At 42.8% G+C, this 11255-nt stretch overlaps 3 protein-coding genes across 3 annotated transcripts; 2 read left to right on the forward strand and 1 right to left on the reverse strand.

Annotated features, from left to right (window-relative positions):
• Positions 1-263: 263 nt before the first annotated feature.
• Positions 264-3882, forward strand: slc15a5 (solute carrier family 15 member 5). Its single transcript, XM_041938160.1, has 8 exons — positions 264-513; positions 1527-1696; positions 1792-2012; positions 2095-2281; positions 2464-2652; positions 2882-3013; positions 3129-3237; positions 3498-3882. The coding sequence occupies exons 1-8, from the start codon at positions 299-301 to the stop codon at positions 3637-3639; spliced, it is 1365 nt and encodes a 454-aa protein (XP_041794094.1). The 5' UTR covers positions 264-298; the 3' UTR covers positions 3640-3882.
• Positions 3819-7488, reverse strand: LOC121607401 (tripartite motif-containing protein 16-like). Its single transcript, XM_041938159.1, has 6 exons — positions 6896-7488; positions 6706-6801; positions 5436-5681; positions 5160-5313; positions 4984-5049; positions 3819-4897 (listed from the first exon to the last, which is right to left on the reverse strand). Exons 1-6 carry the CDS (start codon positions 7463-7465, stop codon positions 4368-4370), a joined length of 1662 nt encoding a protein of 553 aa, XP_041794093.1. The 5' UTR covers positions 7466-7488; the 3' UTR covers positions 3819-4367.
• Positions 7489-9161: 1673 nt separating this feature from the next.
• Positions 9162-10941, forward strand: tmem17 (transmembrane protein 17). Its single transcript, XM_041939701.1, has 5 exons — positions 9162-9328; positions 9509-9612; positions 10058-10171; positions 10302-10445; positions 10633-10941. The coding sequence occupies exons 1-5, from the start codon at positions 9217-9219 to the stop codon at positions 10714-10716; spliced, it is 558 nt and encodes a 185-aa protein (XP_041795635.1). The 5' UTR covers positions 9162-9216; the 3' UTR covers positions 10717-10941.
• The last annotated feature ends 314 nt before the right edge of the window (positions 10942-11255 follow it).

An 11255-nucleotide genomic window follows, 5' to 3' on the forward strand; every position in this document is an offset into this window, starting at 1 on the left:
ATTGATGTTGTCTGATGTCATGAAATCTGAAACTGATGTCATGAAATCTGAAACTGATGTCATGAAATCTGTATTTCTTGAAGCCAAGGGGAAAAAAAATGGAGTTTCAATTGATGTGACTGTGCTTCTACAAGACGAGATATTTATCTGAATATGTGAAATGAGCAAGGAAGATGCACAATCATCTCACATATTAGTCTTTATTATCTTTACTGTGAGCTCACTTCAAGAGCATTAGTAATTCTATGCAACTACATGCCATACCCTTAACCTGCAATCATACTTTGTAGGCACGGCCATGCTGCCCGTGGTGGCGTTCCCGTTCGAAGATTTCTACATTGACACTCATCACATGACGCACCAGCTGAACCCTCGGGAGCAGCAGATCTTGTTCTACACCGGCCTCCTGGCTGCTGCGCTGGGCATCGGCGGCATCCGGGCCATCCTCTGTCCCATGGGAGCCTATAGCCTGCAGGGCTACAACCAGCACCAGCTCCTGTCTTTCTTCAACTGGTGGGTGGTGTTTCCATTTGAATACAGTCATTCACTCGGTTAGCCAATAATCACACTCCAGACAGTCCGTTGATATTGGTACTGTGATCGGTGTCATCAAGACATCTTGTTAATGATTTTTTTTACAAGTCAGTTATTCTGTATGAAGATTTTGAACAATGAACAAGTGGGGCTTGGGTGATGGGGGAGTTAGGGTCAAAATCAAAAGAATTTATCCACTTTAAGTGTACACTAATATCCTTGATAAATAATATATTTTGGTTCATCCTATGGAGAGTGTGAATGTGCTCTTGGTTAATTTCATAGCCATCTGCACATCAGAGTTTTATATCTGCACACCTCTGGAAATTCTGGCTAGACTGCGGTGCTACAGGAAAGGTAGGGGGCAACAACAAATTTCTTGTGAATTTGACCGTCAGTTAAACATGGTAAATGCTCAAAGAGTCACTTAAGGGGAAAATTTGGCCCGGCCATGGTGTTGGACAAAGGTTCAGAGGGTTGACAGAATCATCTGATGTGATCCTCTGGGGAACATTGCAAATTTCATGGCAATCTGGACATCATTTGTTGGGATACATTACTGCAGGCATGTCCAAACTATTCCATAAAGGGCCGTGTGGCTGCAGGTTTTCGTTCCAACCAAGGAGGAGCACACCAGGCCAACCAATCAACATCAAGGGATCCCTTAGTTATCAGCTGAAAAGTGAGATCAGCTGATTAAATCAGTCCAGCCTGGTGCCCTCCTCCTTTGTTGGAACGAAAACCTGCAGCCACACGGCCCTTTATGGAATAGTTTGGACATGGCTGCATTACTGGAGGGAAACCGCATGAAGCCAGAACATTGCTAAAATCAATCTACACCACAAATATAGTAACAATGTTTACATTCTCAGTTTAGTGTGTTAGGATGCTAACATTTGTTAATTAACACTAAACCAAAAGTACAGCTGAGGCTGACGGGTACGTCATTAGTTGGGACTTGTGAGTGTGATATTTGTTTTATTCATGTTTAGGTTCTATTGGCTGGTCAACTTGAATTCCACTGTGGTGTTTCTGGGTATTGCTTACATCCAGCAGTCTGTGGCCAAAAATCTGGGCTTCCTTATCCCCTTCACCTCTGTGCTGCTGGCTCTAATGGCCATTCACATGATGCGGAACAAACTCACCTATAAACCAAAGAAAGGTACCATCATTCAAAAGAGAAAAACATACCAGATATATTAAAAAATATACCATACAAGCCACATTAATAATTGTGTTCTCTTGTGTCTGTCATAGGTGGGTCATTATTGACCACTCTGGGAGTTTTCTTGAACTCGCTCAGGATGTGCTGCCTCCATTATCGCCACCTGAGTGGAGATGTAGCATCATGGCTGGACCGGGCCAAGGAGAACAATGGTGGCCGATACAGTGAAACACATGTGGAGAACGTCAAAGTCCTGGCCAAGCTCTTTCCTCTTTATGGGCTTCAGCTGCTGTACAGAGCCTGCGTCACACAGGCAGGTCACTGGGAATGTAACAGGTGTTGATTATAAAGCATGAAAAAGGATCATTCCCATGTTACGAACATGTTTCCTGCAGATTCCCTCAGGTTACTACATACAGACGATGAACTCAAACCTTCACCTGAACGACCTCCTGTTGCCCATCGGTGCCATGAACGTGATCAGCATCCTACCTCTGCTGCTCTTGGCCCCGCTGATCGAGTTTGTGACGACTTGCTACCTCTCTGTCGAAAAAACTCATCTGGCACCGGCAAAAGCCATCAGTGAGTCTCTCCATGTGCACACATGCACATCCCCACAAATGCACACATCATGTGAACGTGTTCACCGAAACACCCCTGCGTCTCTCTCAGCCTTCTACCTGTCTCACCCTCCCTCTTTCCTCCTGTAATTGTTCTACAGCCCCCTCTCTCATCACCCCTCCCTGTCCATCCTCCCCCTCCAGCTCTGGGCCACGCGTGTGCCACTCTGTCAGTCCTGGTGGCAGGTTTGTCCGAGCTGCAGAGGAAGACTTACCCTCTGGTGGAGCAGACTCTATCTGGAAAAGTTCTGCAAGTGTCGTCCATGCCGTGTTTCCAGCTGGCTCCTCAGTACATCCTACTCGGTCTCGCAGAGGCCCTCGTCACCCCCTCATGTGAGTGACAGACTTAAGGTCTCAATAATTTAAATTGAGGCTGGTCTTACATGGTGCACCTTCTTCAAAAATTTTTGATTTATTATTATAGCACAAATCAACTGACATATAAAAAAGGCGTCCAAGTAAGTGGCTGACTTTCCCCCGGTCAGAGATGCTGCCCTGTATGTCACAAATACAAAACAGGAAAGATTAGTAAACATTTCTGCTGCCACCTCCTCTCTGGCAGGTTCCCTCATATCCTTCCAGCTGACCCCGAGCCACATCAGAGGGATCTCCCTGCACTTCCTCACTCTGTCCTACGGAGGGGGCTGTTTTCTGGGAGCCTTCATCATCCAGCTGGTTTACTTTCTCTCTGCAGGTAAAATGAACACAAACACTGTACGGTATGTTTATTGCCACTGGAGTGTGATTAAAAATCACAATGATTTTTAGCATAGCATGTCTGATGTGACTGCAGTGATACTTGATTACAGGTAACTTCTACCCAAACTCACTGCACGATGGGAATCTGGAGAGATTCTTCTTCCTCTTGGCCACACTGATGGCTATAAATACTCTTGTGTGTTGGAGAGTGTCTTACAGGTACAGTGTTATTTATAAGTACCCGGACTGTGAAGTGACATAGATTACAATTAGATTATTAATTCTGCGTAATGAACACTGTCAAAATGACATTTTGTGGAAAAACAAGGCAACTTTTTGCAGGCATCTGTGTACGTATATAGCTGGACATAAGCAACTATGGTTAAATGATAGTCACTCCATATTTTTGGACAAACACCTTGTCTTTGCTGCTTTACAAGGTTGTGGATCACAGCTCTGTGTTTCTTGTTATCGTCCAGGTACATAGACCTGAGTGCGCAGGGTAAAGCGCTGACCATCAGCCCTCTGACCGAGAAGCTGCTGCATTACAAGGCCTGTCTGCGCTTCTATGACACTGTGGATCACTCCTACACAAACGCCTCAATTGAATCTATTTTATGACTGTCTCCATTATCTCCTCTACTTTTAGCAGCGCTGGCGCTGCTTGTTGTTTCAAAATATGTAACTTTTGGAAATGGTGAGCTGAACTGTATGAATGAAATGCATGAAATGTCAACATTTTTGTCGTTTTTAGAGTCATAATGTAGCAACAGAATTTGTGCATATAACACATCACTGTGTGTCACCAAAACTTTTTTTAATTAAGATTTGCAATTCAAATGTTGGACTTGAAAGTGTAAATAATAGCACATCAAATCAAATAAAGAGGCATATCATTATCAAAGCATGGTCCTTAGACTCTATTAAGCTAAAGCAGTCTGCTTGATTGATTAATAATTGAAAGTACAGACTAAGCACAGCAGGAGCTATCACTGATCAACGAGAAATAACACACAATTAAGACTAAAAGGCTTATTTCCATCATGGTCCTCCGACTTACAGCAAACAATAAAACAAAAACATGAAACTATAACCCCAGCCGCAACCAACCGTACAAAAACAAAAATATGACAAAACAATATCTGTTTCCACTTGTTAATTCATAATCAAGATTCTCAGTCACAACAAAATGACCCACATTCTATGTTCTCTCTTAATTATTGCATTAATCTGTGAGCATGTCTCTCACGCACACACACGCCAACTTTGCATAGTATATTCATATTATTCATACTCCTGTGTTTTTTCTATCCCTGAATCAAGACTGAAAGGCAGTCCTGCAGCTAACATTAGCTGCTGCATATTTTCAGTGTTGAACCTAAATCGATAGAGAACCCGGGATAGAGGGGTTCTGTGAAGGTGGTCTGGGTTTGGTGCAGCAGTGTCAGCGTGTCAGAGTCAGAAACACTGTAGAAGCCCAGCATTCCTGCTTCGTAATCAAGGTGTACGCCTACTCTGCATGAGCGAGCCGGAGGAATTTGGCCTTTGTGAAGATTATTGTGCCAAAACGTGCAGCCAGAGGAAGTGCAGGTTAATTTCCAGGAGACACCATTGTGGCCAAAACAAGACTCTTTCCCTGAGCCCTTTCTTTTAATGCCTTTGTATGACAGAGCCAAATCAACAACGCCACCGTCCCACTCCACCTCCCAGTAGTGGCTCCTGCTCAGGCCCTTTTGGCACAGAGCCTGGTGATAGTAGGTGAACCTGTCAGGGTGATCGGGATGGGCCTGGTCCCTGCCACCCCACGACACCTCTCTGTTTCTATCAGACAGGCACAGACATGCAGCTACCGTGTTGGGATCCACCTCCACTTCAGAGTCTGCAGGAAAGGACGAAACGCTCATTTAAGCGATCATGTATGTTTGTGCTGATATTCATGCAAAGTGAAATAAACATCTTGCTCACTCTTATAATTGGTCAAAAGGAATGTCCGTGAAGTTATTTCCTCATGCAGCCTTGGCATTTTTGACACTGTGATGAGAAGATAAAACACACATTGTTCAGTATGTACAATAACAGGAAATATGCTGACTGGACCAGACTAATTATAAGGTTTAAAGCTCCAAAGTGGTTGCACTTACACACGTTTTCTTCACAATGGCTGAATAGTTCATTCTTTGCTTTGCTGCACATATTTCCCAGTTTATCTTTCTGTGCAGTGACAAACTCTGCCAGCATGTCCGGTTTTTCATGTGAGTCTGTGAGTACAGAAAGGTCACCCAGAGCCCAGAAACCCTGCACAAGGCAAACAAACACACTGTGTGAGTAAAAAGAAACAAACGTTTCGAAATTTAGCTGCAAAGGAAACTCGCCAGAAAATGGCAGAGGCTTCCAACTGCCACAAAACATGCCGTCACCTGAAAAAACTGAATGGGGTCCTCTGTTAGTGAAAGCCGGTTGAGCTTATCCTCCCTCCTCCTCAGCTCGAGCACTTCACTCCTCAGCTGCCCGAGGTGGCTGCTGGTCCAGTCCAGTCCAGCTTTCTCTGCTTCTCCAGCTTCCTCTCTCATCTCAGAGCGCTTCCTCTCCACAGAGCGGACGTACATACGAATGTGTTGCGCACACAGTCGCTCAAAGTCGTCACATGCCTCCCATGCAGCGTCCTTGTAGGAAACAGGCACCATTTGTCCTGTTACTGATGACAGTTTGAGTTACAGCTTATAACAGTTGTGGGCTACTTTACAGTTTCTTCAATTATTCTGCTCCATATGACAAGTAACTTTTTTTTAGGGTTTCACTTGTTTTTGCAATTTTTATAACACATGACTCCAGGAAAACCACAATGTGTCATCTTCTTCACACAAACAAATGAGACATGGCATCTTAACTCCTGAACTTAGGCTAACTGTTTCCCTCTGGTCCCACTTTTTATGCTAAGCTAAGCTAACTGGCCATTGAATGTAACAAAGACATGAGAGTAGTCTAATCGATCTTATTATCTGACTCGTGGCAGGAACAGGAATAAGCATACATCCAAAAATGTCAAACCATTTCTTTAAAACTTGAAGACCTGAACTATGGCTTTGTGTCATGAAGGGTCGCAAGGCAAAACAGTTCATGCTCACTGGTCAAGAATACTAAAACATTTACCTTCTTCCTGCTGGTGTCTGTGTACAGTCTGCATGCACCAAGCCCAGTTTTCTTCCCTTCAATTAAATACTTTTTTTGGTTTCATGTTATTTTTCAGCATTTCTGCTTTTATGCAGACAGTGACAGCTGGAGAGAGACAAAAAAGGCAGGGTGGGCTCAGCCTTACACATGGCACTCACTACACCAGGTGCCAGGACTGCCCCCAAATAAAGACATTTTTTACCACTCATTTAGTTTAAAACAACTTCTGCAGACTCACACACACCAAATGTTAACTCAGTGTTACTGAATGTGAATGTTGAGTGTGTCTGAGGCTGAATGTTTTTTCAGCATCGTGTCGTCTCTCGCCTGCACGCAGCAGTTTTTGCCTGACAGTTTACGCCCACGTCCATGTCTTCCTTTCTGCGGCATCCTGTCTGTTAACAGCAGTTAACCCCAACGAGGCACTTTGATTGTCTTGTATAAACGTTTTAAAAATAAGAAAATGTATTGATGAATAAAAGAAAAAGGATGCTCGTGTTTGTGGAAGACACTCACTCTTATAGAGTCGGCGGCCCGCCTCAGCTCCACCATTTTGCTCTCTGCATTCAGCACCCTGTCTGCAATTTCTTGTTTAGTCTGCTCCAGTTGTCTCTGTTGGAACACAAATCCAGGAGCTTTTCAGAACCTCACTTACATTAAAAGGACGCCCAACAAATGACTTCAGCATGGGGCTGAACTGAATTACCTGCATTTGACACTTCTCTGCTTCAACTGCCACAGTGTCATGGCCTTTGTGCTCATCCACCACACACAGCAGGCATATGAACTGCTGATCGGTGCGGCAGTAGATCTCCAGAAGTTTGTCGTGACGGCCACAGATGCTGTCTTTGATCCTGGCGGAGGCTTGGACCAGGTTGTGTTTTTTCAGTGGCGGCACTTCAAAGTGAGGCTTCAGGTGAGTCTCACAATAAGAGGCCAAACACACGAGACAGAACATGGAAGCTTTTGTTTTTCTGCCTGTGCAAGCGTCACACAGCACATCACCAGGCGCAGCATAAGTGTCACCAGTTTGACTGGATGTCCTCCTCCGTTCCTCCACCAAGGCAGACAGGAGGGTGTTCCTCTTCAGAACGGGCCTCGGGTAGAAAATCTGCCTGCACTGAGGGCAGCTGTACGATCTTCCTCTGTTATTGTTCCTGTCCCAGAAGGTGTTGACACACTTTATACAGTAGCTGTGTCCACAGGCGGTCGTCACTGGATCGTCCAGTAACTGTAAACAGATGGAGCAGTCGAACAGTTCCTGACTGTAAGCCATTTTCTCCCTCTCAGACTGATGAAGTTACTTTCATTCTCTCTGAGGGAGGAGTGGCCTGTGGAAACGTCACTGACTGTGCTGTCTGTGTGAGAGTTAGTGGAAAACAAGTTGCTCTGTTCAGTCAAACGGTAACTGCAGGTGAAGGTTTCAAACCCTCAAAAGTTCAGATAAATTGGATGCTACCCGCCTAGCAGCAAACAGATAAAGTTAACATTTAGCTGCTGAACGTAGTGGAGCATTTAGCAGCTAAAAAGCCAGACATAGTAAACAGTGTTTACAGACAACGGTTTTATGTTCCACAACTTCCCCAGTCTTTTGTTGCTCCTGTCCCAACTTGTTTGAAATATGTTGCTGCATCAAATTCAGAATGAGCAGATATTTACAAAAATCAGTGAAGCTCATGAGGTCAAACATTTAATATATTGTCTTTGTACTGTTTTGAGTTGAGTATCTGTCAATAAGGATTAGCTAATTATCACATTCTGTTTTATTAAGTTTTACACAGTGTCCCAGCTTCTTTTGAATTGGGGTTGTGAGCACATTTTGTTTAATTTCAGCACATTGCTTGATTAAAAGAATGCATTTACAGATCTTCTTAGTAACCAAGACAATATCTTGGCATGCTTAGTATTAAACAATGTGCAATACCTAGTGTTCATACCATTGTATGTATGTATAAAATTTAACTGAATGTTTTAAAATTTGTATTAACATTATTTAATTGATCACAAGCAATAACATGCTGAGTGAAAATGGATTCTTTACAGGATGATAAACATGTAACATTTAATGGGATACTTTATTATCTTCTGTCTTTTCCTTGTCAACAGTGAACATTTTAAAAAATACAACCACACTTAAAGTATAATGAGCAGTGATATAATCCTTTTGTAGTGAGCACCTTTGTAGCGCTGCGACAATAGACTTGCTTAGAGCAGATCCTCTGTCATGTGGAGCCAGAGACTTGAAATTGAACTGCCCTTCCTCACAGTGAGGAGGGGTGTGTTGTCCTGGCCCTCACATTTCCCCTGCCACACCAGCACTGTGCTCTTGTTCAACACGGGTCTGGTGATGAAAGTGTGTCTGATCTAGATCCAGCTGTGAAAACCTCTGCACCAGCTGCACACTGTGGAGGAGCAGAAGAGGTGCTCGCGAGCAATGTCACTTCCTGTGGGTTTCAGCGGAAAAAACGCTGGGGGATATTTGCAGCCCACAGGCTTTCGATAAAGCATTCGAGAAAGTCGGAGAAGGTCTTTAGTTATGTTACAGTCCGTTACACATTGTCAACACAAAGCAATTACTACATGTAAATGGCTTTACAACCTTACATACCCCAAAGCCAAATTTAATGTTACTCCACAAATAAGTCTGAAAGAACTGCTAACAGAGTGATGTTAAAAATAGTTAATTTACATGTTTTTAAATAGTCTTTCTCACTGGTGTGAGGAAAATGAAAAGAATTTGTTCGTGATATGTTGTGTCATAATATGACACAACATATTACATATGTAAATGTTTACATATTATGTAAACATTTCAAGGCCCTAGATAAGGAGACAGTTTAGGGAGCGAAGGAAGCACCAAAGGAATCGACAGAAAAAAAAACTCTTTTCATGCGAGATTTGAGGGGGACGCGAGATTTCTCTGGTATCCTAGGAGACGACGGCAGCGTGAGGGCTCTGCGCAGAGAGGAAGTGGCGGTGTGTTTCTCTCTTGATGATGTTTTTGTGTAGCAGAGAGCCTTTAGCACCATGGAGCTGCCGGACACGATTAGAAAACGTTTAGATTACTTTTCTCGGAATGTTTTATTTGACCAGAGTCAGACGCCTTTCACTAAGCAGAACGACACGTTTTTGCCACACGGTAAACGCACAATGTATCTAACATTATGGACGAATTAGCATCGATGTTAACTCAGCTAACTGAGTAGGAGCGGTTTAACTGTGTTCGTCTCAATCATAGTTTTACAGCAGCTTTTACTGTAAGTTGGTTGCTTATCCACGTATGTTCAGTTGTGTTTTCTGTTCTGCCTTTTGCTTTCAGACAAGCGGATCCTGTCTAGTCTCTCCCTCCAGATGTCTCTGTACTTTAACATGTGGTTCTTCCCCTTGTGGTGGATCAGTGAAACTGTAATGCTGCACTTCAAGGTAAGGCAAAAGAGACAAAGTGAGCTAGGAGGTGAGCAAGCTGGGCTAATACTACTGGTAATATTGAATTCTTAAAATAAATCATCGGCCTATGTAAACCCGTGGATTAAAGAGTGTATAGGAAGGAAACAAAGCAGACACTTCACATTGTCGGAGTTAAAGTCAGTTTAAGATTTGAATGTGGTCTTTTGCTTGAATGGCACAAACAGATTCATTTACCATCTTTTGTGTGTTATTTATTGTGCTCATGTAACCAGAAAACTGATCAAATGATCCTGAATGGCTGATATGTGGTAAATTATTGTGAACTACAGGTGGTCAGCTTCACTGTCAGGTTTTGACCCGGGAATGAGAGTGCTTCTGCTATAAAAGCCCATTTGAATGAATCACACTCATTTAAATTAAGTTCAGTTAAATGCATTGTTGTGATTGTCATTTCTACCAGTATCCTGCCTTGCCAGACTACTACAAGTTCATCCTCGTCGCTGTTCTCATCCTGATGACTCTGATCGAGGCCATAAGACTCTTTCTTGGTTATGCTGGGAACATTCAGGAAAAGGTGGTGCATCACTTACACAAACACAGATAAAGGTGTAGTTGATATAGTTGAGACACAGATGTAGATTGGATTGACACACGTTTAGAAAAAAGTGCAAGGCAGATTGTAATTCCTGTTTGTTTTGTGGTAGGTCCCAGAGTTGGCTGGATTTTGGCTGCTGACCATCCTGCTGCAGTTTCCACTCATCCTGTTTCAGCTGTTCAATGAAGCCATTCTCATACAGCCACTGGAGCGGGGCGTTCACATAGTCCTCGCCATATTCATACTCACACAGGTATAGCATTTCTTTTAAAAACTGTTACAGTCCTGCCCTTTCCAGACTAAACACTGCACACCCGTAAATACTGTTTTTGTCATGCTGTGCATGTTTTCTAGATTTCATCAGTTAATGATTACATTTGATAGTGATCTGATTTCAGTGACATGCTTTTAATTGATGTTTTCTTCCCTGAATGATCCAGGCCCTGTCTGGTTTTGTGGCGCTCCGGGACATGGTCAGACACGCTGAAAGCCAGTTTCATCTCCGACAGTTGACTGAATTCTGAAACCGTGATGTCCCCACTACATCTCGACACACATATCTTACTTCACACCTCACAGACTCAGAGGCTGACAACAAAAAATGATGTCACTTTTTGTATTAAATGTACTATACATGGGATATTTCCTCCCCACAGTTGTTTACATAATATTTATTTTTGTATTTTATTCACGTTATATTTCATGGGATTGTATTGTTTTTTTTAGTGTTGCAAAAAATTAAATCTACATACGAAGCAGCCTGTGTATCATTTATTAGGGCAGGTATTATAATGTTTCATAGACTTTGTGTCGGTGCACCCTGAGGAGCCAAGCATAAAGATTTATCATCAGTATATGTTGTCCTTACCAATGTCAACACTGTGCAGAATAATGATAACAATAATTATTCGAACAATCTGTTGTTAATGTAAATTTTATCAAAAATTAAAGTGTACATGTAATCATCAAAACAAGGATAGCCATTTGATGATTACTAGAGGGTTTCAATTCTATCCCTGCAACATAAGTTTGAACCCCGATACCTGTGTGAGCGAGGTAATAA

The sequence above is a fragment of the Chelmon rostratus genome, chromosome 6 (genome assembly GCF_017976325.1).
Source record: "Chelmon rostratus isolate fCheRos1 chromosome 6, fCheRos1.pri, whole genome shotgun sequence".
Lineage (NCBI taxonomy): Eukaryota > Metazoa > Chordata > Actinopteri > Chaetodontiformes > Chaetodontidae > Chelmon > Chelmon rostratus.